Source organism: Falco cherrug, chromosome 4 (genome assembly GCF_023634085.1).
Source record: "Falco cherrug isolate bFalChe1 chromosome 4, bFalChe1.pri, whole genome shotgun sequence".
Taxonomy (NCBI): domain Eukaryota; kingdom Metazoa; phylum Chordata; class Aves; order Falconiformes; family Falconidae; genus Falco; species Falco cherrug.
In genome coordinates, this window is record NC_073700.1 from 8900609 (window position 1) to 8928558 (window position 27950).

General features: G+C 38.5%; 1 protein-coding gene across 5 annotated transcripts in view; it reads left to right on the forward strand.

Moving 5' to 3' along the window:
- CACNA2D3 (calcium voltage-gated channel auxiliary subunit alpha2delta 3) overlaps positions 1 to 27950 on the forward strand; it is a 469002-nt gene that overhangs the window by 137416 nt on the left and 303636 nt on the right. For all 5 annotated transcript variants that reach the window (XR_003559900.2, XR_003559897.2, XR_003559899.2 and 2 more), the window contains one exon: positions 4706 to 4765. Coding sequence is in view for 2 of the 5 variants with exons in the window: in XM_027805095.2 (XP_027660896.1) it covers positions 4706 to 4765 (60 nt within the window). In the remaining 3 variants the exon portion in view is untranslated. The remainder of the gene's footprint in view (positions 1 to 4705; positions 4766 to 27950) is intronic.

Here is a 27950-nt window from a genome sequence, read left to right on the forward strand (position 1 = left end):
TGCTATTTTGAAATGAGATTTTATCACATTGATATTATAGAATAGAAACCGTTAATGTTATGGACTGAGATAATATCAGTACCTAGATGATACTCGTTATAATTAAGGGAAAGCAGTCTCTATCCTTTTTGGAAATTAGTAGCAGTTTGGTTTGGAGAAAATAAATTTCTAGTAGCCTTTCTGGTTTTATGTGTAGCAGTAAAAAAAAAAAAAAAAAAAAAATATAGAAAAAAAGAAAGGAACCAAGTAAATATAAATGCACTACATCAAGACTTGATAGTTGAAAAGAAAGGACGCAACTGCAGTCAGCATTTATGATAAGGCTTAGTGACCTTCTGCAATAGAGGTGTTCAGAAACTGTTTCAAACTTTCTTATGTTTATGAATTTATTTAGTCTAACTTCAAAACAGGATTCTAATGAAGAAGTTTCATTGAAAAGTAAACTGAAACACAAGGCACATGGAATGAGAAAAGAACTTCTGAGAAGTTAAACTGGGTACTCTAATGCTCTGGATGTTTGTGTGATGTTTTTCCTTGAAATTGTTGTTTACTTCTCCATTTATTTTCACCTTTATGACCATCTGTTCTGTTTTCCCCTTATTTTCTGTTGGATTCTTTTTTTTCCCCTCATCCATTCTGTTTCATTCACCTTTCCTTTGTGATCTCTATAACAACCTAATATGAGTGAGAATTTATCTGGGAATATCAGTTTACTGAAATCAAAATATCATTTGTCAGGAAAATTACCCTATTCAGACATAGTTTGATTTTTTTTTTTTTTTAATATTATTGAGAGGAAACAAACATTTTTTTTTCTTCTCTCAGCCTTCTTTCCATTACCTGTGACACTAGTACTACTGAAAGTACCAAACATTGACAGTGTTTTGAACATTTTGGGGTTTTTTTTGTGTGCAATGTGTGTTCCATCTCCTGGTTCGTGCCCTGTTTTTATTCATCCTGCATTGTGATATGCTGGATAAGTCAGTTAATCTTCCTGCTGTTTACACAAATCGGGAAGTTACAAGGATTAGATCCTTAACTGAGGGAACCTGTTGAACTGTGCCATAGAATGTACAAATTGCTCCTTATGTAAAGATTATATGTTGCCCTTGTCTTGTATATGCATGCACAGGCAAATACCTTTCCTCATGTAGAGGTAAATACTCCTAAAATACAGACCCTTAAATAGTGTAACTCTAACAATGCTCACTCAGTGTTTATAATCCATTGCATGTAAATGCATATAGATAATGAACAATTCCCTTCGGGAAAACCACAGCTTGGTATGCATTTACTTGCTACAACAATGATTTTAGAGTATGCTTACTCAAATGAAAATATATTGGCATTTGAATTAAGTGTCATTACAATCTATTAAGTTAAAATTGCTAATCGTGCTAATGTTGACAGTTATTGCTATAGATAACTGTTCAGTCACTAAAATATTTTTAAAAGGTATTTTTGTCCTCAATATAAAAATGTTGCAGTATTACACGTGGGCTTTATAGTTTTGCCTCCAGTGTGTTAAGGAATTTCTTGAATGATGCTCCATCCCTTTGGAGACTACTTTAAAACAACAACAAAAGAAAAAACCCCAACCCCCCCCCAAAAAAAAAAACCACAAAAAAAACCAACAAACCAAACCACCAAAACAAAACAAACCCCAAAACAAAACCAAAAAATAACCAAACACAACCAAAAAAAAAAATAATTACCCCCCAAACCCAACGAAGAACCAAAACTGAAACCCCTACCTATCCCCCAAACATTTGTATACAATTTTTTTTTTGTTCTGATATCATCTGTGTGCATCCACTAATATGTCACTTGACGGATTTAGGCTTATTACTAGCTTACCTCTTCTGTAGCTCTTCCAGATTTGTCACAGTCTTCTTCATGATACTGTTGAGATATTTAAAGCAAACCATGGTTAAGGACTATTACATAGAAAACGCAGCATATGCTTGTGTTGTCTACATTCACTGTACCAAAATTTTAATTTTTTTATTAGATTTGTGAGGGTGAGTCACATAGCGTGTATTTGTGTCAGCATCTTCATGGAAAAAAATACATGTTGGTAGACTCCTTGTTTTGTTGTTTTGTTTCCTGTAGAAAATGTTGCTGAAATGTAGGTAACTTTTTTTTAAATAGAACAAATGTACAACTGAAATCTTAATGAATAAGTCAATAAAGTACGAATCAGTACTTTTCATTTCTGAGCTGCCCCCTTTCCAGATGTTTCTGCTATTACACATCTTATGCTTCTCTAGCTATTTCTTACATGGGAGATAAATCTTAGTTTAAATTTACTTCACCAAGGCAAAAATGTAATTGAAATACATTGGGATCAATACAAACTATATAAGAAGCCATGAATTTTTTTTCTAGCCCACTAGGTACTAATATCTAGGCACTGGTATCTCATGAAATACTAAATTTTTCTTCTGGTGAGTAAATAAATATTTCAGCACAGAAAGAAAAACTTGTCTCTTCCTGCATTCATTTCTGTATGGAGAATTTTTTTGATCCTTCTTTCATCTCTTTTCCTTTCAAACTCACCAGTCATGATCTTTTGTATTAATGTGCACAGAGTAGTAACACAACTATGTTTTTTTTTATATAAAGGAGTACACACCAGTGGAAAGGCATTGAATTAGAGTAGTTATTTTACATGAAGTGCCTTTTTCATCCTTGAAAAATGAGAGCTACTTTTGTAAACTACTTTTAGTGGGTCACTAACGTGCTCAAGCTGGACCGAGACCATTCAAAAGTTTAAGAACCTGTTTCAGTTGCTGCGAGGCTTCCCCCTCAGAGCAGTTAATTGGTGTTACTTCTCTTTTTAAATCTAAATGCAAAAACAAAACCAATTGTGAGTCACATAAAGGTTTGATAACCTTTCAGATTGCAAGGTCTGCTTTTATAACAATTTACACACTGCAGGAGCAGCAGGAACAGTTCCGCAGAACCTCCCTGCTGTAGTTGGGGTGGGTTTTGATGGCTTCCCCTGGCATGGCCTGTCGCGATGCACTGGGTGCTGTTGGGTTCTTTCACCTGTGTGTGCGTGTGCAGAAGGGAGCTGGTCGCATTGTTCAGTTCTGGTTTGATTTGCCCCGTGTTGGAACAGTTTCAGTTCAATTCCAGTTTAGGTCAATAGGGTTGGCTAGGACCAGCTGGGTTTATGCGGGACAAGCTTTTTAAAGGTGCAACCAGTCAAAATCCAGGGATGTACACACAGAGCACCAGGCTCTGGGCAGGTGGACTTCATCTGCTCGCTCTTGCTTTTCTGTATCAGCCTGGACGTCAGTAGTGTTTCCAGTTTTTAATCAAATATTTGAGATCTGTAGCTCTGCACTAAAATAAAAAAAGTATGAAAAACCTTCTTGCTGGGGCTGCAGGGATGATGCAGGAGGCCGGCAGTGGACTGAGGTTTTGGTGAGGCTTGTGCCTTCCTTAAGCTGTGCGATGAGCCCGAGCTGTGGAGGAAAGGCTGTGACAAGCTGCGGCTTTGCAGACCTCGGGGAACACAAATGCCCCCTTGTAACCAGCGTGGCTTTGCTTGAAACCTTCAGGTTTTCGTTGAACCATTAAATCTGAATTGGCCACCACAAATATTTTTCTTGGTTCGGTTTCCATTATAGTTCAAATGGTATAGCAATCAATATGAATTCTAATTCCATTTAGCTTTATTTCCGAAGACTTGATAAAAGTGCATACGGTTGTGAAAAGCACACGTGTGCAGGGCTGTCAGCTCCATGTAGCGTTACTGAGAGCCGGGAGCTCACTTGCCTCACGAGACAAAATACTTGAAAATATACATCTGTGCCAGTGTCTGATAGATCAAAAAAAAAAATAATTCTGTGACAGGTCATTCTTTAATTGGCTTTGGGTTGTACATATATAAATGTTCGGTATTAAATAAAAATTAAAGTTACTTCCATAGTTAAACCCCTACATGAATTAAATTTTTCAACTAGCTGTGTTTTAGTGCAACCCATTTATATTTTTTTATTTTTCTTTCAGATGATAGTGGTAAGGGAAAACTACTACAGGGAGTTCTGGATATTATTAAGAGGAAAAAAATACTACTGAATTACTGTCATTCAGTAAATATTATTTCTGTAATTGCAGAAAAATCCTGTGATTATGCACCATCTTAAGATTGTATGTACAACACTTCAAATCTGCTGAGTAAACAAACCTAGTCTTGATCTTTCTAACCTTTTCTATTTGATGTGTAATTTAGAAAGTACTCTTTATTTCATTTGCTTGCAAACAAGAGCATTATTAGGAAAGAACTCCTATTTTAATTTTAAGATAGATATGTGAAGGGCTGCTACGTGCAAACTGTGGTCCAATGTGAAAAGCAACATTATTTTGTGTTCTTTCAAAAGTCGCTATTGGAACAGGAGCTGCATGGTGTGGAGCACTAGTGGAAGAAATGACCTTATATATTTATTTATTAGTAGTTGAGCTGTTTTGAGAGTTTGTACCACCAATCATGGATGCTAAGGGTTTGAAAAACTTGGTCTTGTTTTTTTGGTGTTTTTTATCTGGATCATTTGTTTCAATACAAAGTATCATAGCAGATATGTGGTGTAAATGAATTACACAATTCTCAAACAACATCTGTTTTTATACTGGAAGGAACACTTAGATTTAATGATGTTACCCATTATTTCAAATATATGCTTTTTTCTTTTTTCAGCGTCTTGTTGAAGCTGCAGAAGATGCTTACCTGAAACATGAGTTTGATGCGGACTTACAGGTAATTAATAATTACCTTCTTAGATGTTTATCATCAGAGTATGCTACAACAGTTTATACAACAGCTTGCTAGAAGAACTGATGTAGAAAGCCAAGCATGTGAGTAATAGAAAGAAGCTGATTACAGAAAACAGAATTGATGAAGGCCAGCTCAGTATTTTGACAGGTTACGTATTTAGTGCTTGTGTGTTGGGAGGCCAGGCAGGTGGATTATTTTTTTTTTTTTTTTTTTTTTGAGATTTCATTTAAATTCCCTTCATGTATGCTTAGGTCAAGATTTTTTAAACACAATAATTAGCAGCATGTTTCATCGTTGCAGAGTACTGGCAAGGAATTGTTCTTTAGAGCGCTGAATTTGCAGATGGGGTGGGACCCACGGGGATGAGATTAGTATGACCTTGATTTGTGCAAATGGTTTTCGTTTGGATCTGTGTCCATTTTTTTCCTCATACCTAGGAGCCCTTAGAGCCATGCCATTACTCTCTCAAAATGTTGCCTTTAGGAATCGCACAGGAAGGAGAAGCACTGTGGCAGCTCATGGCTAAAAAGGTTTAAAGGAAAAACCTTTGCTTAAATAAGAGACAGAATTAAAAAAAACGGTTAATTTAGAAACCAAGTAATCTAACCTAAAATGGGAGGTGTAACAGAAAGTGTTACTTAATACTTAAACGAGTAAATAGCTCCTTCCCTGTAATATCCTTGGTTTCTTGAATGCCTTCTTAGGTCGAGCTTTCACTTGGTTTCTATCTACATTTAATTCTAAAACCTTCTGTGAATATTTGCCATGTGTCCATTTCAATTTTGAGTTAAGCATTAAGGGAAGCAGAGACTTTTTCCATAGACTTTTTTTCTAAGAAATACACGGATCTCTAAGTTCTATTTTCAGATTTTATCATGATTACTTCCAGTAATCACAAACCATTTTATTTCAATGAAAATATGATGCAAAATACTGATTTCTGTGCATAAATGGGAACAGAAAATAGAGTGAAATTTTCAGAGCTAAGGATAAAAAATCGAGCTCGGGTGGGCTGTGATACTGAGGTCTGTTAGTCCGAGGCGGAGTAAGGATAAAACGAGCACTCTGAAAGTGATAATTCATATTATTGTTGTATTCAATTCATGCTGGCATCTGTATTCAAATGCTTTAGTTCTATTACATTCCAGCTTTGGAGAGGTGTGCTGCCTTTTATTTTTTTGAACTTTAAGCCTTGGAGAAATAGGGAGCTCTTGTCTGAATAAATCAGTGAAAAGGCTTTATAGAAAATTTTTTAGAGGTCCGCAGTAAGTGCTTCTTTACTGCAGGATAGTTCTCACTTTGACAAAGTCCTTCATTTGCTGAGGCTTTGAAGATATTAACACTTTCAGGAAGCCAGTTAAAAGCCATTTGTGCCAGCAGCATTAACAGGACAATCAAATCTTTGTGTAGAGCTCTGTTGTTTATTACTGTCACGGTCCATTAAAGCTAATCAATTGTTAATCTTGGTTTCAGCGACCCCTTTGCAACCCTTGCTGGGTGATTGTTGTTCTTTATCAAAAATCTCGTAATACCATCTGCTATATATAAAATAATAGCCAGAATGATTTGATAGTGTACATCCCGTGGAGGGGGACCGAAGGCTTATATAATATACAATGTATATAATTCTGCTATCAAAGAGGAATTTTTTGGCATTTGTATTGCCTTGGCCGACGTGGAAGACAGGATTAAATGCTTTGAATTAGCGGAATGTGGTACAGCACCAGTCTGCGCTCTTTGTGCTCAGATATTCTGGAAATTCAGAAAGCACATAAAGGAAGTGCTTTTGTGCTTTTTATTAGTCCAACATCACCTTCTATGTCTTGAGGACAGTATAGATAATATTGCGTCGGGACATAAAAATGATATAAGGGAGAAATAAAATTATATTAATATTTTTATTGACTGTGAAAAAATACCAACTTAAAATAAGAACTGTAAGAGTTCATCTTTTCAACTGCTGGTATTCTCTTCAGCAAAGCTGGAATTATATTATTTGGTTAGGCTAGATCTGATCACCTCTGGGCATTTTCCCTAGTAACATTATTAGTTTTGTCCTTAGTTATTCTATAGGTGTTTTAATCGATATACCGTAATGCTGTATAATGGTCTAAGCACCAAGCTATCTATCCCTGAACTGAATCTATTGGCACTGCAAACAAAAACCTTGTAGTTATAAACATAAATAAAATTCTCAGTGAATCAAAAGAGATGAATCAAAATGGGTGATACGATATTTAACTCATCAGCATTACTTATTGCATGTTTGAGTAGTGGCCGAACTAAGAATCGGTGAGAACTGACTTTTAAAGATTTACCCTGCAGTATTTGGGCTTTGCAAGATTATTTTTTCTGTTAGGGTTGTGAACCAAGAGCTGCAGTTTTAGCAAGTTATGAGGAAATAACCTTATAAATGTTACTTACATTTGAACCTTTAACTCAATACAGCATTTTCTCATGTGGTGGGTATAGTTTCAGGTTATTCTGTATTATTAAAGACTTTTTTCAAGTTGTTGTTAAGTGGACTTACTACCTTTAATCATGCCTAATAATGAATGTATTTGGGGATATAAGATAAATTACCATTTGTATTGCTACAGTGAGTATTGTCACAATACTTCCATAGGCTTAAAGAATTGCTTGTCTTGCTTTATATGGGACGCTGTCCTTGTGCTTGCCTTTGCTTAAAATGAAGTAATTCCTCCTGATTTTGTGGCTTTAACATGATAAAGAAAACGATATGAGGCCAACTGCCAAGAACAGACCTAGCAAGAGTTTTGGGAGTTATACGTTTAGAAGTGATTCTACAGCCATCTTTTAGTTTTGTTGGCTTAACTGTTTGCCAGAGAAAAATGTGGGGGGTGTGTGTGGTGTGGTGGTGGGGTGTTGGTGTTGTGTGTGATGATAAGAGGTTGACACCTCCTGTTTGGAGGTGATTTATGAAAAAAAAAATATTTCAATTCCTTTGCAATTATTCTTGTTAACTGAAATTTGGCCCTCCTGATCATTTACTTCCTTTGTGCTTGGGTAAGTGCTTCCTAAGATGTGAACTGCCTTGTTATGATTCACAGAAGCACCATGGTGGAGTTTGTATTCAGACCCCTGGGAGAGGCTCTGAAGTGGAAAACTCTTCCCTGGAGCTGTCATATAACAAAGAATTTGTTGCATATGCCACTGACATAACCACAGAGGTTTAGAGGCGCTCTCCTCCCACCACATTTCCTCAAACCACTAGAAACTGGGCAGATTTTGTTGTGTTAAGAATACACCCATGTGATATCCAGCTGCTTTCCTTACGCAGTCGCTAGCGAGGTGGTAAAGCCAGCTTAAACTGCAGTCAGGCGTCGGGGGGGCACCTGAGTCCTCTGCGGTATCGGGGTATTTATGTGATTGTACCTGAGCTCTTAGGGTAGAGATGCATAAAGCGTTGTTACCATCTGAACTCTACCATAGTGTTGTATCCTTTCTGGTTTTCAATGATCTCAGGAGGTGGATGCTCAGCAGTGGAACCGGTGCTGGAGTTCTCAGTGAGGCAGTAAAAGTAACTTGTACTTTTTTTTATTTAGAAACTTTTTTTTTTTAAATATTAATTTTAGGATCAATAAATATTTATAATACTTGGTTCCTACCCAGCTTTCATTCTTCTGACCCCAATGACAGGAAGAAGTCATCCAAAAGTACGTTAATACTACTGGTTCATTTGGTGGACAGTTTCATTATACATACATATTTGCAGGGTAGTTCTTTTATTTTGTGTGCATTAATTAAGTTCATTAGTTCACTCGCCTTACATTCCAGCTGAGTTTTCTCTGTGTGTGTGTGATGTGATAGGAAAAAAAGCAAGGTTATTTCTTTTTAATAGAATCAAAGCTAGTGCTTAGTTGATGTCACCTGAATTACTAAATGTTTTCTTTTCTGATTGTCGTAGTTTCACTTTCTCTACAAGATAGGAGAGGTTTGAGTGCCAGTACTTTAAGGTGGTTGACCTTATTTCAGTTTTATGTAAGAAAGCTAGAAGAGGATTAATCAAATAGTTTTTAGGAAAGGATTGCTTTCTTTTAAGAATATGCTTAAATTTAATTTAGTGGGATAAAAAAGGAATAATGGTATAAGGCTGCTTTTCATTATTCATTTTTTTTAGATCTATAACACATGGCTGAGTCTTAAGGAAGAGGTTTTCAAAACTGTTCCAGAGTTAGGTACCTGCCTGCTCGATTTTGCTGGCTGCTAACTCCCAATTGCATTTTGTGTCCTTGAAAAATCTCATCCTTACTCTTAGAGTATATATGTTGGCTATAGAAAAAAATCTTGTGAAATCAGCAGACAGATAGTTATGGATTTTCTGATGGTTTACGTGGTTGAACAATATACTTTTTAAAGTATTTTAGTCATATTTAATGACTTTTGAAAGCCTACAAAAGGTGAGATTTCAAAGGTTTAGGAGAAAGCACAAATAGCAGAGTGCTGGGGAAGAGAATTAGTCCCTAAACATAAACTCTACAGCTTCTGGGCCTAATCCTGCAACTGTTGATGTTACTAGATAGTTAATTGTTGCCTTTCAAAGGGAGCTACCTGACTTTTAGTAATTTTGAAATTCAGCTGCTAGATACAGAGTTTAAATATAGACATAAAAGCATAAATTAAATTGCTGCTGCTGCTACTTTTTAAAAAATTCTGACCTAAATGTTTATGTAGTATGATGATATCATGCAAGAATTTCTAATGATGGATTATTTAATGCTTAGGTATTTAATTAAAATTTAATCAAATAATGGTAATTACATTGATATCAGTTACTGGAAAATGCAAGGACAAAAGATAATTGAGACTAGCTATTCGACGTAATCTTATTAAACTCCTATTATAACATGTGCATTACTTCCATGTTACTATTTCAGAAAAGTCTGTTTGCATATTTATTATCTCGCTAATTTTGAATGAGGCATATGATATCTAGATTTAAAGTCTATTGGCATTGCTATTTTTCTGGCTGCTAGAATCATGTCCACAAGACTGAAGTCAGCTCGTGAAGGGTCCTGAACATTCCTGGCGGAAAGGGAAGTCTGCTGGACTTTCAGCACTCAGAACCAGTGTCTGAAATGACTTTTTGAAAAGTACATTTAAAATAGCAGTGGAGCATCGAAGTTTGTTGTGCTTTGTGGATTATTTATCTAGGCTGCTTACCTCCTAAATCAGAAATCAATTTTTCTAAACTGCCGGCCTGGAGACCTGATGTAAGATCTGACAGCCCAAATTTCTTTTTAGACTTTCTTGGAAATATTTTGCGGAGCTAAGTGCTCTGAGCTGTATTTGGATGAGGTGTGGACAGTGTACCTGTAGCTTGTAATACATCAGGAAGGAGGAGGAGATCCTTACCGAGCACCAATATGAACCGTTACCTTTTCACAGCCCTGTGCAACTCTTCCAAGAAGTAGCTACAAACCCTGGAAACATTATAGTTTATTTGGCTGTAGAATCTGCCTCTGGAGCTCTTCTCTGAGGTGCCTCACACAGAACTTGCTCTCAAAGTGTTCGTCTTTCTGTTCCTCTGACACTTGCGATGCTGTGTCAGGTTCTGCGTGCTTATGTTCATCCTGCTGAAGGTGCGATTTGGGTACAGCCAGCTGTGCTGTAGGAATGCTCTGAAGAAGTCTTTTTGTTACTGAGTCTCCTGGACAGTTCAAAGTTTTCAGTACTAATTGACAGATAAGGACAGTAAGCCTGGAATTCAGAACGTCGTTAAAAACCAACAGCAACAACAAAGCCCCAGACTCTTAAGAACTGAACGGCAGTTCAGTTTAGAGGGCTAAAAAAAAGGAAAAATGGAATAGAAACATGAGTGTCTAGTGAGTGAGTGAACTACAAGGCATAACAGGACACACCTAAATGATAGAAGCATCTGTTAGTCTTTGACTTTAGGTTTTCCTATTGAATTTTTTTTTCTTTCGGAAAATACTATACTTTTTTCTGAAAGAAAAAAATTGCTTCAGCTGTGCCGTTCTTAGTTTAGTAGCATTCTTATTGATTTCTGTGAGCTCAAATTAAGAACTTCTCAACTGCCCTAATACCAGAACTACAACAAATTGATTTCCAGGTTTATAGCTCTAGGGATAAGCCCTTTCAGTGGAGAGCACTTTAGCTTGCCTACTCTTTCCTATTTATTTGCTGAGGAAAACAGAAATTAATGTGGAACTATTGAGACATGAGTGTATTCAAATGTTACTGGTTAAGAGTTCTAGAATTGGTGCACAAGTAAGGTAAGCTTCAGAGGAAGACTTTCACATCACTTTTGCTTTGCATGCATGGCAGGGATGAATTATCAGAAAGAGAACAGACAGAGGAAAAGGGGCCATGCATCTTTGGGGTTATTTAGATCTTCAGGCTTTCAACTGTTTTCTGCTTCTGTGGTAAGTGAACAGAAAGCAAAAAAGCTAGTGATATTCTAGTTCATCTGATGATGATGGTTAACTTCTTTCTTAGCTTTTTCACTTCAGAGTTTTATAGAATTTTTCTGAGGATTGAGTGTTTCAAGACAGTTATGATCAGTGGGTAATTTTCACTACTTTCCCCCTTCCCCACATGTATCTTTCTAAGAATCATTAAGCTCTCTTGCTGCAATCAAATTGAATGTAAATTACTAGAACAATTTTATTTTTATGTCTGTTCATAACTTCTGTTGACAAGGAGTGGGTTTGATAGCTAAGTGCTGAAATGCAGAGTTTGTCTCAGAAGCAGAGCTGCAGGAGATGAGTTTTCAACAAATGCCTAATTTCTTTACTGTGAATAATTGGTTGGCATTTTGGTGCCATTCTGCCCTATAGAAGGGAGCCATCAAGACAGAACAGTAACCCTCCGCCCGTTCAGTAACTGAAGAGTAGCTTTTCTCTCTACGTGGGGCTTGACAGCAAAGGAGCCGGCAGCTGTGGTCTGAATTTCTATGGCAAATAACATGCTCTGCTTCTGAGAAAGTTTGACGTGGAGTTCCAGAGATTCTTTCTTCTGACTGCAGTTGTAGGACTCATCCTTTAGTTACCGTTAACAGGTTAGGCTCATTAAACAACTACCAGAAGCAGTTTCCAGGCAGTTCTGGATTTATTCCTGCCTGCCTTTCTCATGACAGCAATCACTGTCTGAAGCGTGTGAAGCGTGTACTGAAGAACACGCTATAAATTCAGCTCTAGCCATCAAAATATGGAGACTGCAAGTCTGGTGATACCTGATTTAAATAATTAAAGGGATCTGAAACGTAGAATTGTCATAGAACTGTATGACTGAGCAGATAATTTAAATATCCTGAGATTTTTCCTTTTATATTTTTCTGTCCCTTTATTATATTTTCTTGCTACCAGAAGAGAAGGAAATACCTTTCTCATCCCATGAATGTTTTCCACATTTCAAGTTCTCCAATGAAAGACCAAGATATCCCAAAGTTTTTCCTGAGCAAGAAAAACCTTTAGCTCAGGACAACTCATAATCAGGTAGCTGGGGCTATCCGATAGGATATGAGAAACCTGTTCAAGTTGCTTCTCTAGTGAATGTTAAATTATTTATATGATGTGAAGCAACTGCAGCAGAAGAGTTTGTGAGACGCCCAGCTCAGAAAAGCCTGATGGATGGGGCAGTCGTTTCAGATTTCAGAGGCCCTTGTCCGAGTTTCTGTTCTGCTTGATTCAGAGGATGGATCCGAACTGCAGCATGTCTTTTCACCTCTGGCACAATTCTGCAAAAAAGAAATGTGTTTTCCAAAACTAAGAAGAAGCACAGGTCAGGCTAACAGCAATAACAAGATTGAACAGAAAGTATTTACATACATACAATACGTATATACAGTTTTTCCTTTCCCATGCTCAAATCATTAAGTATTTCCAGGTTGCTTTTTTTATGCTCTTTGTAAGCATCTTCTAAGAATTAGAGTCATGTTTAGAAAAGCTGTGGTTCTTGCATATTCACTTAAACTCACAGGTTAGGGTTATAAGTAAAACAAGTTCTCATTAAAATAGCGATAAAACTCTGTGTTTACAACACAGAGTTCTTTTATTGGTTTTGCAAGGGAATTCTTTAACTTACTGCAACAAAACAGATAGCGGAATAAGCCAGTATTGTTCAGGTAAAGGGGTAACGTACCAGGAAAAGCCAGTCAATGAAAACAGGTATGTTCACTTTCAAGTAGAAAAAAAAAAAAAAAAAAAAAAAAAGAGACATTATGAGATGAACTTTTAGCAGAAAACCAATAACAATACATAATGCTGCAGCCTTAAAATTAGATTTAGATTTGTAATATCAAGCTGGGAGTAAATGTAAGCTTATGAGAACTTCACTTGAGGCTTCAAAAAAATTTCCTCCTTCAAAATGCCTAGCATTCCTTCCAAAAATGTCCAAACCAGTATAGCTTCTGCCAATGTGATTGCCTTTTCACACAGTCAAAATAGCAGGTGATCCATGCATGCCAGGATTTACAACTGAGAGGTTGGCAACTTTCCCTGCACTTCCAAGCAGGGTGGCCTTTGGGAAGTTGAGCACCTCCTGGATGCCAGGTCCGTTGGGCTGGGCAGGGGTGTAAGAGCAGCCAGGACAGGTTAAATGGAGCAAGGGGAAACTGAGGTTTGTGAAAAGAAGTCTGTGGAGGATGGAGAAGAAAGCAGAAACAATGCAGTAAGAGGTTAGGTGTTGGAAGACTGTAAAGTGCAGGAAGGAGGGCTGGAGAAGGAGGAATAAGGTAGAAAGGCAAAGCTGTTAAGTGTTAATGTCTTTGTGCTTCAAGAGTACTGACAGTAATCTCTTTGCAAGTCTCTGTAAAACCATTACCTTCACTTTACAGTGAGCCAAAATGGAGAAACGGAGAAAACATTTTCAGCTACTTCAAAAAAAAAAAAAAAAAAAAAAGGCAAACCCCTCTGTCCTCCATCATCTTCTGTGTCAAGTTAGGCAATTGTAAACAGTAAGAAGCTGCCTGACCTAAGCTGTGTTATAAAACAAAAGAAACATTCAGAGAATAAGGGTAACGGTCAAATACCATTTCAAAATGGGTTTCAGAGAAGTTTGGCAAAACAAATGTGTGCAGGGAGTGAGGGAGGACGGCTGCACAGTAGATGAAGAAAAATATCACAATGCTATTGAAAAACATATGCTCCTGGAGATTGCCATAAACCTCAGAGAAACTCATCATTGTCAGAGCAGACAGAGAAGATGTGTTTAAAAACATGTCTTTAGTAGGCATTTATAGGACTATCAATGTCCAATTCTAACTAACCAAGAAAACAGCTGAAGAGCCATGAAAAAGGAGAAATGACCGCGGATGAAAGAGTTGCTAATGCTTAATGTTTGGCATACTGGTGATAGCAAACAGGAGTTTGAGATAAAAAAATCACATCATAGTGGACAGTTGTTTGACTTGTTGAGAATTGTGGCCTAGAAAATAGTAATCATCCTTCTCAGGAAAAAGGAGAGCTTGTTACCTTCTGAAAATGCTTTCTAATTAGCTTTTCACTCTCTGCTGCAGCAAAGGTCAGCTACTGAGTGCCTTGAGCTCCGAGCCCTGTGCCTTGGCCTGGCCAGCAGCAGCCCTGTGCCCGGCACTGAGCCCCTGCACGCTGGCAGGCAGGTTGACTTGGACACCTCTTTAGTCCTGTCAAGACCTTGGTGAATGTTTTAACAAAACGACTTTCCTTGCCTTAAGTGATGCCAAAGGCAAGTCACACTTCTGAGGATTTTGATGCTATCAAGATTAATTTTGAAAAATGCTGCTCCGGCTTAAGTTTCTTTTATCTGTGGATATTCAATACGTATCAGACAGCAGGAGGAGGAGGTGCTGTACAGAGATCATTGCTTTCTGGTTTGTTAAGACTACTTCTATATCCCAGTGATACACAGTGCACAGTCTGTCACCAAAGCTGTGCGTTTGAGATGTGCGTTTTGCCAGAATCACATGCTTTCTGAACTGTCTGGAAAGTATATTTTAAAGATTTTATTTGAAACATTATTTAATTCTGCATGTACTTGTACGTATTTTGTATCTACACTTTGTTTCTGGTATGTTGAAAGAACAAGGTGCTTGAGGTGCTTAGAGGAGCAGGCAGTGCTGGAGTTAATGTTTTTATTTATAAGGCTCATTGGTCAATGATACTGAGCTCTCCTCCAGGAAAAAAAAAAAAGGTCCTTAATTCACTCTTGCAAAATTCAATGCCCTATTGTTCTCACTTTTCTGAAGTCACTGTTTATAACATTGCTCTCCTTTCCCCTCTGAGGAATAATATAATTTATTGGAGCAGTTCATTCATAGTCTATGTGATATCTATCTTTTGGGACAGAGATACCTTTTGCATGATGTACACACTGTTAGCTTCAAACTCTTCCTGTTTGCTTTATGTGAAAGGGTTTGTAATCAGGAATATTTATGCATCCTGGTACCCAATTGTGCTGTGCTTGCTGTTTTCTGCTCTTCGTAGAAAATTAAACTTTTTTTTTCTTCTTGGCTCACACCTACCTGAAAAGCAAAAGATTTTCGTATATTACCCTATGGATTTATGATTACTAGGCAGATAGCCAGTAATAAGCAGCGATATCTGATACTACAGCCCAGACATTCTCCACTTTTTTCCACCTTTTTCCTATTATCTTTAGGTTTAATAATCTATAAATGGGAGAAATAAATGGCAGACCATCTTTTCTCTGTGCTTTTTTTTTTTTATTTGGAGGTGCTTGGTGATGAGATTAAGTTAAAAGTCATATATTTTTCCAACCTGGTATTTAGGAATAGGCAAATTATTGAAAAGGGTGGAAGTAATCTAGGTTTATTCATTTTTTTGGGGGGAGAGCAGATTTTTTGCTACACAACAATAATTTTAAATGGGAATAACAGTATTATAGATAAAGATTTAATGAATATATATGAGAAAGGCAAGATAGAAGTCACGAAGCAGTTCATAGCTTTAGATGAGGTCACATGTCTGACTTGTGTCATAGGAAAGCGAGTAAATCATAGATGATCATAGTGGAAATATTTCCAGGGTATTGTACATACTTGTTATTGTAGGAAAAAAGTAACTTTTTTGCCTTTAGGCTTTTAAGAAAGATATTGAGTGAAAACCAGCTACTTTCGTACCTTAACATTTCAATTGTGCGTGTATTGTTTCTTTCTTTCTGAATCTCACATAATTGCTGACTACAAAATTAAAATACCAAGCTCATTATTTCAGTCCTAAGACACAACTTGCTTTAGACTTATCCTTTGTCTGTAATTGTAGTGTCTGTGTGTTGAGCTTCATTAACTTGAAACAGAAGGAGCCCCCACTTTTGTGTTGAAGTTAATTAAAGCTGGTTGTGATTATTGTCTGAAAATTTTCTGGGTTCAAGTAGGTTATTTTGCCTCTGCCTCTATTTTCATGCATCATTTCATCAATCATGTGGTTGGTCGGTTCATAACATACAGGATTTTTCTGAATTCAGTGAGCTATGGGGAATTTTTTATCATAAAAATAGACTTGCATATTTGTTTAATGGTTACTTGAAAACTCCTGCTTGTGAAGTAGTCACTGTGATTTTAAAACATTTTTTTTTTAATTATTTGGAAAAATAAAAGCAATTCTTTTTCCACAAATAACAGGTAATAGCACAAAACCCAATAGATAGATCAATGTCAAAGGCCACAGTTAATGAATTTCAGGTCTTTTTAATATAAAAATTAAAAATTTCAAAATATGGCAAATCTATGCTGATGTGTACAGGCTTCAGACTTAGAAGTACAGTCTTCTAAGCTATACACCATATACTAGTACAATGTTGACCATGACTGATAGTATGAAATAATTATGCACATTTTTACGAATTTATAGTTTAGTATCTATGTTTTAGTAGTTTTGTTCAAAGTTCTGCATTTCAAATTTAGGTATGTAGCCTAATGCGCATATCTTATTACTGGTTTTGAGGGTCATATGGTGGGAGATGTTCTGCTTAAAAAAAGCCAAACAAAACCCTCCAAAAAACCAACAAAAAACCCTCCTGGTGACAGACCATGTCTAAGATCAGGCCCCAGGGGTATTGCAACGAAGTGCAATGGATAAATAGATGAAATGAAACTTAGAGGATGTACTTGCCTATGGGGAAAAGCTTGGAAAAAGTGATGGCATGTTCCTTGAAAAATCATAGAAGCCAAGTTTAAATAAGTGTTTTGTTTGTGGTATGATAAAAAAAAGCCACATTACAATAACAGTAATTGGATTTAATGTTACATTTTATGTGTTTCATATTTAAACTTAACAGTTATATAGTTAAAGGTTTTGGACTTTTCCATTCAGATGTAAAAGAAAGGACTTGAAATCTTGTGTCCAGTTCACTTTTCCAAACGAGGAGCATGTGTTCAGAGAAATGTTACTGTGGTTCCAAAATGTGCCTATCGAAGATAGTGAAAGGTTTAATGGATATTCTGTGTCTGGGCGAAGCTCCTGCTGACAAAGTCAGCTCAAGAGCTTTCAGCATCATGTGCAAACCAGAATTCTGCAGCAGAGGAGAGTCGAGCTGGGGGCTGTGCGTTACGTGGGAAGGGACAGTGGAGGTTTTGGGCATAGGGCTGGTAAACGCCCGCTGGCTGGCCGCAAAGTGAGGAGATCTGGTACAATTTGAAGAACTTGTGGGAGCTTGTGCCGGCTTTGTGATTTTTGGAAAGGGTGCATGGGGTGGTGATGAGGTAAAATAGTCTGGACAGAGGTCACCTGAGGTTACAAAAAGCCGTGGGAGGACCTTGGAGGTTCCAAGGGCTTTCCAAGGCTTTCTCCCCAGGCCACCAGTAGGCCTTGCCACCCTAGCACAGTTCTGAACTGTTCTGCACGGTCTTCTCTCCTTTCTGTGGCACGTCCCTTCTCAAACAGGGTACCTCACTCAATTCCACCCTCTCCTATTTCAGTTTCTGCCCTGTGGCGGCAGCAGCAGCAGGTCGTGGAGGCAGGTTGGGAATCTGCTCTGTGAAAGTGTGCGCTGCCCTGACTGCCCTCGCTTGCATTCTCAGCGTAGGCTGTCTGCTGCCCTGCATGCTTTGGCCTGCATTCGGCACAGCGCCTGACCGCTGGTGGATCATTTCTTACATGAGAAGTTTTGTAGTAAGCTGTGTACTGTTTTTCATAAGTCTGTGTACCACTTCAGATCCCTGTAAATCTTTCCCCAACACAAGCGTTGTGTCTTCTAGTGCATTCATGTAGTAGCTGGGGATACAGCTGTTTCCTGCAAACGCTTCCGAAATTAACTATGAAGTATCGCTGTGTTAGTGGCACTGGCTAATAATGAAGGTAGGGATGTTTAGACTTAAGTGAAGGGTTAAATCCTGTGTAGCCTTTTGAAAATTGTACCCATTTTTACTGAAATTCCCATACAGGTAAATGGCTATTGAAAGAGCTCACTAGAAGTCAAGTGATTACTGTTCTCCTAGAAGGACCCAAATTTCAGGCTCTAACTACCTGTAAAACGTCAATTGTATGACAAGGCATAGTAAGGAGATGAAATATAAGATGGTGGTGTTATGAAAAAATTACTCAGTTCCTATACCTGCTCCCCTTTCCTACTGCATTCCATCTCTCAGAACTGCAATTTTCAGCATTTTTTACGGGATCTATATCCACTGCATTCTATTGCATATTAGAGAATGGGAAATCTTTTAAAGATTAATTGAAATTCAGAAAATAGGAATGTTTACTATGTACTATAAAAATAATCGCATCCTAAAATGTTCATAATTTTTGGTCCAAGTTCTGCACAGAATTCCATAAAACAGCAGCCCAATTAGCATCCACAGTTATCCCCATAGATAAATAAAATTATTTTTTTGGATTCCTTGTGGTCTCTCAGTAAATACCTTGCTATATATTTCCTCCAAATAATGCCCCAGTCTTTGACCTTCCTCGTGCTGGCAGCACTGCTGTTCCTCTTGTGTGGAGGCTGCTGGGCTTGTGGAGGAATGAAAAGGTCACGAGGGAGATCCTGCTGAAAGAAGGCAGCGCATGATGCAAGGCAGGGGCAGAGCAGCTTTAAACAAGGACCCTTTGCCATCCCGGTAATGCAGGTTTTGCATGTTGCTGGCTCTCGCTTTAATCAAAAGGAAACACTTTTCAGTAGCACCTGGGACTGCTGTGAGTGAAAGCTGTTCGGCCTTGGTAGCTTTTTTTTCCATCCGCTGGTGAGCTCTTTTTCTGCCCACCCCTAACGTTTCAAGAGTTGGTCCTTCCCTTTATCCTATCCCAGCACAGGTTTTCACCTCATCTTCCCGTTTTCCCTTTGTACGTGACAAGACAAAACTGGGAAACAGGATTGTTGTCAAATCTGAAGCGTTTCAGCCGAGTTGGTTTTGTCTCACAGGGGTGGCTCATCCCCACTGCACCTGGGTAAGCCATGAGTGATCCTGGTAAATCTGGGCAGAGACACAAGAAGAGAATTTACAGGACACTGTTTCATTTGTTGTCTTGCCCTTTCTCTTCAGCCTGCAGTCAGCTCGACTTTTGACTGATGAAGCGTTTCTGCAGGGACAAATCCCCCAGCCCACAACCGGGGATGCGTCTGATGGTTTCATTAGCCTTTACCATGGTTGCCTGGCTCCTCAAGGGCACGAGCGAGCTCAGGCCTGTGTACAGGCACCTCTGAGCTCTTGGGTCAGATAAAGCCTTATGTTAATTTGTGAATTCGGTAAGCGTTGCACCTCAGCCCATGTGTAAGTGAACTCCAGAAGGACAGTATAAAGACACTGTTGTTTGAATTGGGTTTTATAGTGCCATAAACAGTGACATCATTGTATATATACACAAATATATACTGATGAATGCAGCAAATGCAGTCTTGGATGTTGGCCGGGAAATGCATGCTCCAGGCCCAGATTTAATAGGAACTTTCATATTCCATTCTTGGAATATAAAGCCAGAGTTTTTGTCTATTTTGACTTTTGCATTAATAAAATGAGGTCAGGAAATCTGTTAAAGTTTATCTTCAGAAATGTTTTCAACCCAATCACCTTGTTTTAAAAATCATTTCCGTTTGTTATCTGCACATTTAAGTAGATTGTGTTTCCTCGTGATTGATTCTCTGAAGGAAAGCACTAACAGATTCCTGTAATTGAATATACTTTAATGATACATAATGGCAAGTTCTGTTTTTCATTATTGTTACCCTACAGGCTGAACTGTAACTGCTGCGATACCAGAATGTGTATTGATATACAGTTGATTTAGTAACATTTTACCAGTTGAAGTGTCTTGCATTAACTAAAAACATGTCTCTAAGTCTTCAACAAAAGCGGTCATTCACACTTTGAGGGCAGGTATTGTACATGTCTCTGCAGATGGTCAGGTCCTTCAGCTTATTGGAGCTGGCAAGGGACAGCCCTGCTGGAGATCCATGCAGTCGTCCTTGTTGGGTTCTGCGGCTGATTACAGATGGGAGCTGGCTGGGTTTACATTTCAAATGTTTCACTTTAATTACTTTTATTTTTCCTCTCTTTTTGAACGTCCTTTTTCAACAAATGATCCTCTGCTTCTCCTCTACCCCCACCAGTCCTCGATGGCGAATAAGTTGGTTGGTGATCTGAAAGTGTTGCTTATCTTCCTGATCGGCATTGCTGAATTATTTACTGATGTCTGCTGCCTATCTGTATAAATCGCCTTGCTTGCATTTAGATGGAGAACTTGACAGCAGGGATTACTTTGTGTGCACACGTGATCACACGTGCATTCGTAACAGAAGTTAGCACATCAGAGTCCTGTTCCACGACTCAAACTCCTGCATACTCTTTACTTACACCAATAAATAGTGCAATTCAGTCGCCACTTAGCCAGTCCTGAACTCTTGAACATACGATCTGTCCTAATGAGAAGGTTACAGGGAAGATCTGATGAGTGATCTTGCACATATAGCTGGCCTACATGGGAAAAATAAATACCTTTCAAAAAGCTATTTTAAATTTTGAGTTTTGTGTTTCTAAAAGGCGTACAGCTGTTGTCTTCTAAATACTCAAAGGACAGATACAGGAAACTTAATAGCTAGAACATTATAACGGTGTAGAATTGGTGGCGTATGTTAGGAATACCAGATAGAAGTACAGAACATAGTCGGCTAACGTACTGACTAAGGCGTCACACTTGCCTGTATTTTAAACATTCTTTACAGACAATAGGATTGTACTTAAAGCTTAGAATTCTGGCAAGTTGTGCCAACAAATCTCATATTGTAAACCAGCAGCTATATTACTGAAACAACAGAAAATTTACACTCACTTTCAAACTCCTTTATTTTCCAGGGATTTAAATTCAAGCTTTCATATTATCAGCCATAGTAAGCCAACGTGGGCTTTCTTACCCAGAAATTTAGGAAAAAAACACCCCCAACCGCTGCTGTTTGACCCCAACATTTGAGCAAAATTTCAGTGTTTGGCAGAATCAAAGTACTTTCTAAAAATCTACATTAATTTCATATTTCAGTTTTAATCCTGAAATTTGAGCATTGTATTTCAGTTTAAAATCTGAAAACAGAAAAGAAAAAGAATTACTTTCAAACCATATAGACACTTTAAATTGAACTCTAAAGCAATGAATTACTACCACACAGATTTTGTATTTTATTCCATGTTCCATGTTTTAAAATGTTTTAAATTACATCATTGTTTATATCTGTATTAACATTTGACACTTCAATTCTGTGAAAGAGGTTTAATATAAATATTAGTTTAATAGCTTTGTGTATGAGACTGATTGCAATTCAAATCTTCCTTGCATGCTGTTCTGAACTGCTGATGGTAATAGCAGCATTTGTAACATTCACTTTCATCGCTATCCTAGTCATAAACAGTAATATCAATTAATATGTACTTATGCTTGTGAGGTTGCTTTGTGCAGGGATTATTGGAGAAATTATTTTTGTTACCAGAGAACTATTTCAAAAAGATAAGAACTGCAAATACAGAGCAGATTAGGTTACTTAAATGGCCTTTTCAGTAGTGATATGTGAAGATCAGGAACGTCTGCAGTATCTCATGCTAATTCTGGAATATAATACACAATAGAATTTCCTCTTTATTTGCTGTTCTAGACAAAGAATTTTTGAACTGTGAAGTAAAATTTATGCTTCAGTGCTGAGTATTCTCAGCTCAACCCCACGTTGCAAAAGAAGCCTCTACATGTTTCTTTAATTTAAAAAACATGAGTTCCTAATTAGTTACACATAGACAATGTAGCATTTTTTTCAACTGCAAAATGATTAATAATACGTAATTAAAATGGAACCTGGATTAAGAACTCATCAAGCCTCCCTAATACCGTAATACTGTACCCTTTTCCTCGGCAAACAAAGTGCTCTTGCCCCAGGGGTTCTGAATGACTCTCAGGAAATCTGTTCCTGCAAATGTGCTGTCTCCTCTCATGTGGAATTTCCAAAATTCCCAATCGGGGAACTTCTTTCCAATATTTTAACAGTAAAAATATGCAACTCACAAAAGAGTATTAAGTAAATTTTGGAGAATGTCACCAAACATGCATATGATGTCCGAAAGCTCTATCAATGTTCTTTATAGCTGGAAGTCAGCGGTAAGGGAACATGCACAGACGTAAAGAGCAGACACTTAGTCCTGTGGCTGCACTAAATATTTTCTTAAAGGCTCTGCAATTTCTTCTTGCCAGATGTAAAAACCAGAAAATTTACCATTGCTTCTAAGCTTAGTCACTAACAAAGCGCAGATAAAGAGAGAATAATACCTTGTTACTTATTGCTACGTTACCCCCCTGCCCCCCGGTCTGGCTAGGAGGACCCTCGCCCGCTTCTCATCCGCGGGCCGGCGCAGCCGGTGGGTGCGGTACCGCCGTGGGTCGCCAGATGGCGCCCTTGCCCCGGCCGCCGCCCGCCGCCGCGGGGCTTTGAACGAACCGGCGGCGGCCCCCGCAGCCCCTGTAAATATGTTCCTTCGGTATTTCAGCTATTTTGCCTTTTTTTTTTTTTTTTTTTAATTAAAGTTACAATATGACCCTATTGTTTACAGTATTCTTTCCCTCTTCAGTAACGTTATGCTTGTTTATAAATATTTCAAAGCTGTCCCCAGACAATTTTTTGTCGCCAGCCTCTGGCATAGCTATCTGTGTTGTGCTATGTCTCATTTCTCTCTCTGGGTGGAATTCATGAACTTCTGGCATGTGTATTCATTTGTGTTTCTGATTGATTTCACAGCAACTTCTGCTGCAAGAAGCTCTAAATCTATTTTTTTAAATTCTACAAAGACCTTCACCTTTGCATTTTTCCTGTACCAGATACAGTAGGAACCCTTGAACTTCTTGTATATATAGATTTTACCACTTGCAATCTCTCTACTATAGTTATTGTGGCATTTCCATTTGAGTTGCCTGCCTGTAGATGCCTATCCCCCAGTTTGCGTTTTTTATGATTTTCTTAGCCAGGTAGGTGATGAAGAACAAGTGTAAAAGTGCTTAAGTTATTTGAGACAATACAGCAAAAGAAAAACAAACAAACAAACAACAAGGCAATCCCTATAACCCTCAACACAACAAAATTGTAATGTTTCATCTGCACAAGGCATAATACAGACCCGGGCCTCAGAATAGTACATTTCAATTTCTTTGTTTGATCTCATAAAATGAAGCATTGCACCTCCGTTAGAATATTAACCTTTTCTTCCAAATTAATCTCTCTCTTCTAAAGAAAATACAGTGGAGTGCTGAATATCTGTATAAGCGTCACTCCTTTCTGCATCTTGCGAACTATGTGGAACATAGTAGTCACTTGATTCCAGATAAATGTTTCCATATTCTGGAATTGCTTTTAAAATGATCACTCAAAGTTTGTTAAAAAAGTGTCTCTCAAACTTGTCCATCTCAAAAGAAAACCAAAAGAAAACTGTTATGAGTCAGTAACGTTGGACAAATAAGCTTTCAGATGTCAAAAACATCGACAGTAGAGAAGAATGTATCTTCTGTTGGTGAGACTGAATCTGTTCTCTTTTGTTTGTGAGAATTTGATATAGCCTTTAGTTATGTGAATTTAATGCTGTTTTTCATATAGCAGCAAATATGTTTATTGCAGCTTTAAGTGTATATGTAAGATAGCTTCCATGTACTATAAACTACTTGTGTGTCAGCCAAAGTCAATGGAAGTCACTTGCTTGAAGAATACACAGTATATATTTTGCAAGTAACCTGCAATAGCCTGTGAGTAGCAGGACTGAATAATGATGAAAAATTATAGGCATATAAACACCTCCTGAGCATTCGCTCTAAGTTAGGTTTGGATTTATCTGAGTACTTTCTGGGGTATGTGGAATGCTGTGAATTGACAGAAAAACACAGGGGGACATCCACTGAGAAAGCCCTTCGTACCCTGGTTAGATTTTTAGCGTCGAGGACTGTCAGCGGGCTCTGTGGATGGAGATGTGATTGGAACGTTGAAATGTGTAAATACAGGAAAGATCTTCTTGCATAAAAGCGTGTCAGTAAAAAGGAGAGTGGATTATTTAAATAAAAGTAGAGCTCTCTTTCTAGAGAGTTTATAGGCTCTATGCAGATAAAAAGTATTATTCTCTTCTTTTCAGGAAAAAACCCCTTATTAGTGGCTTATGGCATTACCAACAGCTTTACATGTAGACCAAAGCACAGAGCTGAGGATGCATGTGGAACCTTAACTTTATTGTTTCCATATCTCTGAATCATAACTGTGCAACTTGAAGGCTCCCTTTTTGTTATTTGCAGTGGAATGATTTAATTTATTTAAGTTTCTCTGATGAACACTTAATGTCTTACACATGTAGGGAAGGATATAGTCTGTGACTCAGCGCTCAAGTCTCGTAACTACAGTCTGTCTGCAACGCTGCAGCGAGGAAGGTTTTTGTGGTCATTAGGCAGTGCTGACCTCTGGTTGTATACATTGTCTTGACCATGCAGTTGTTGAAGGGCAAGTTAAGGGGATGTGGTTAAATTAGTCTGTAATTTTGTTAACTCACTTGGGACTATAGCAGTTATTTATTAAAGGTCACTCTGTAGATCCCTTCTTCCCCATCAGATCTTCCCTTTACCCTTTCTTCCAACAAGCTCCCTATTACTTCCTTTTTCTATTAATATTTAGGTGGTGGTGATGAAGAGAGATCTTTGTACCAGGTTCTCTAAAGCACGTCTTCATGTAGTGCACTGGAGAAAATATATCTCTTGCAAAGCTGTATTGGCTCACACAAATGTGAGGAAACATTTCGTTTGCTTCTCCCAAGAGGCAATGGCTGGCAGGTCCCTTTGTCAAGAGTAATTCCATGCCCTCCCTTGGAGAGCTGCATGTCAAGGCGCTACAGATGGCAGTTGCTCAAGAGCTGCCATCTGCAGAAGGAGCACAGCTGCTGGGCAGCATGCACGCCCCCACGCCCACCGCAGCCCCGTCCAGCTCCGGCGAGAAGCAGCTCACCCCTTGTGCTCCCCAGGCACCCGTCCCTCGGCGGAGCCCCTGCTCTCTGTCCTTCCTCGCCTCTCCCAGCCACCAGACGTGGCCAGCACACGCGTGTGCAGGCGGTGCTGCTGTGCCAGGCTGCAGGGCTCGGGCTGTGCTGGTGGCCAGTGCCGCAGGGGTGGCCAAAGCCTCAGCACTGTGGCCGGACAAGGCCGAGTGCTGCTGCTCTGCCTGCAGCAAGCCCTTGCTCTGCTCTTAAGTGGTTTGTGTGCTACAGTTGGAAAACCTCTTGTGTCTGCTGTTATCGCTAGAAGAAGAAAAGTATCTGAGCAGCTGGTACAGTTTTCCTCTCTGGGGTGAAGGAGGATCTTCTCTAAACAAAGTGTGTGTCCCCTTGAACCACAGGCAGGTTGCCCATGTCAGGAAACTTCTAGTCTAGCAATAAACCACCTCACTGACGCCACCATTGTAGCAACTCAAAGGGAGAGGGGACAGACCTTGGTACAGGGGTTTCCAATCCTACCCTTGCATGTGAACCCCTTCAATATTTCTTGCGGTCTGGAGAACATAAGGTTCTGCAGACACGAAGGCTGTGGCTGGCAGGCAGAAGGAGGCAGCGAGCCGCTTGCAGCATGGTGCTTGCCCAGCGGCGTTGCAGCAGGGACCAGGCCGGCGCTGAGGTGTTCCGTGTGGGAAACCTCGGGCAGAGCTTGGAGGCAGCGCCAGGCTGGGAGAGGTCTGCGCTGCGCAAGGATGAAGGTATGCCTGTTGTCGGAGTGGGGGTGTGTGTGCATGGTTTTCCTCCTACTTAACTGGTTTTCTCCTCTTTCTCCTCAAAATACGGTCAGAATGTTCTCCTCAGATGTAAAAGGGCAGATATTTTGAAGGAAATTAATTTTAATCTAATAAAGTCTGTTCCAAGGCTTAGAATTTGCAGTAAGCATAACCTTATGAATAAAGCTAAATACAGTACAATGTACTGAATTTAAAAGAAGGGAAAGTATGTGACCAAATGTTTTTTTAAGTAAATACTAGGGCGAGGAGGTTTATATCCCCTTAGTGCAGGTATATAACTCAGAGGCCAGTAAGTGCCAGATGAAAATGGGCTAAAAATACAAACAAATATAGTTGAGACAGATACTGTTTTCAGAGTTTTCATACCCCTTCATATGTTGAAGCTGGTTAAAAATAGTTACTACAGAATGACAGCAATATAATTGATGAGCTTATGAATACAGTCAATGATCTGTATGCTTTTTAGCTAACACAAGCAATAACCTAGATAGCAAAGAATTAGGGGTTATTTTATATTAAAACCAACATAATTATACTTATTATCGGAATGGGAAGCTGTGCTTAGAATTAGGAATGTGTTGTAAAATAACTTTTAGCATTATGATATACCATTTATAATATTTTGACATTCGTATCTGTTTCTGTTCCACTGTACAGAAGGCTTCCTTTTAGGTAATCACACAGCAATAAACTGCAGAAGAAAATGGCAGCTCTGGACAGTTTAAAGGTAGCCTTATAACTAACTGTTGGGTAAAATGATTAGAAACACTTAAGTCCAATTTTTCTGTGACATCTTGTGATGGACACAGCATAGGATGCTGTTCTGTCCGCATGACCAAACATAGTGCCATGAGGGGCCCATGAGCTGTGGTCGTGAAAGCAGGAGGTCGGTATAGTATGAAGGCTGCCTCTGATGTCATAGGCTCTTCTCTTAATAATGGTAATTAACTTGGGCATAGTACTATGTAGGCAAGGCAATACAGCTTCCAGCTCACTTTTTTTTTTTTTTTTTTTTTTTTAGTCTCTGAAATTAAGAGTGTTTTGCCTTGGGCTGTGTTGCACGGTATATCCATCCTTAAACATGGTGCAGGTCACACCAGGTTAAGCCAAATAGAAGCTTTGGGAATGTCACTCAGGCATTTATTTTTTCCATTTCACATCTCATCTTTTCAGGAGGCACATGCAATTTTGGGCAGGACCAAATTCATATATTTTCCCGTGCTTTATTCCTTATATCACTTTTTTCACTGTCATTTTGCTTTCACTGAATTTTAGCATGGTGAAATACACAGCAAATTCAGAAATTGTGTATACATAGGAACATATTACTTCTGCAGGTAGGTAAACACTGGTTAAAGCATGCGTTTGCCAAAGCTTTGCAAACTTTGTTAAAACTTGTGGAACCATGCCAAGCATTGATGAACTTCAGCTATCATTAAAAGCTAAATTTCCATGAGATTTTTGCTAGGGCTCGCAGAACTCTTCAAGCAAATTTGAGCCCCATTGCAGTAATTTGAGGACTGATTTATTGTTCGGTAGCAAACTCCAAAAACTTTTGGGTTTCATGTTTTCAGCATTACAATAAGTAAACTTTGAAAATTTCTAGATCTGATCCTGACATACAGCTCAGAGCAAAATCCAGAGTGAATCAGAGTAGAAATCAAAACTGATTCTTCTCACACCACGCGGATGAAACCTGCAGCTTTTTTTCCTAGCACTCTGTATTATGTGCCTTTCAAAGGACTGATAATAGTTTGCTCTTATTCTTCAAATATAGGCAAATAAGACTTGGTAAATAGCCTTGTGAGAAAGAAATGAAAAAGAGAATGATGGACAATAGGTACAAAGACGCCATGAGCCAGCTAGCCCCAGAACCATACTGCGAAATGATATGAATAAAATATGTGCATGGTAAATAGTGTGACATTGAAAAATGAAACATTCAGTATTACAGCCAGAGGAGAGAAAAAGCCAG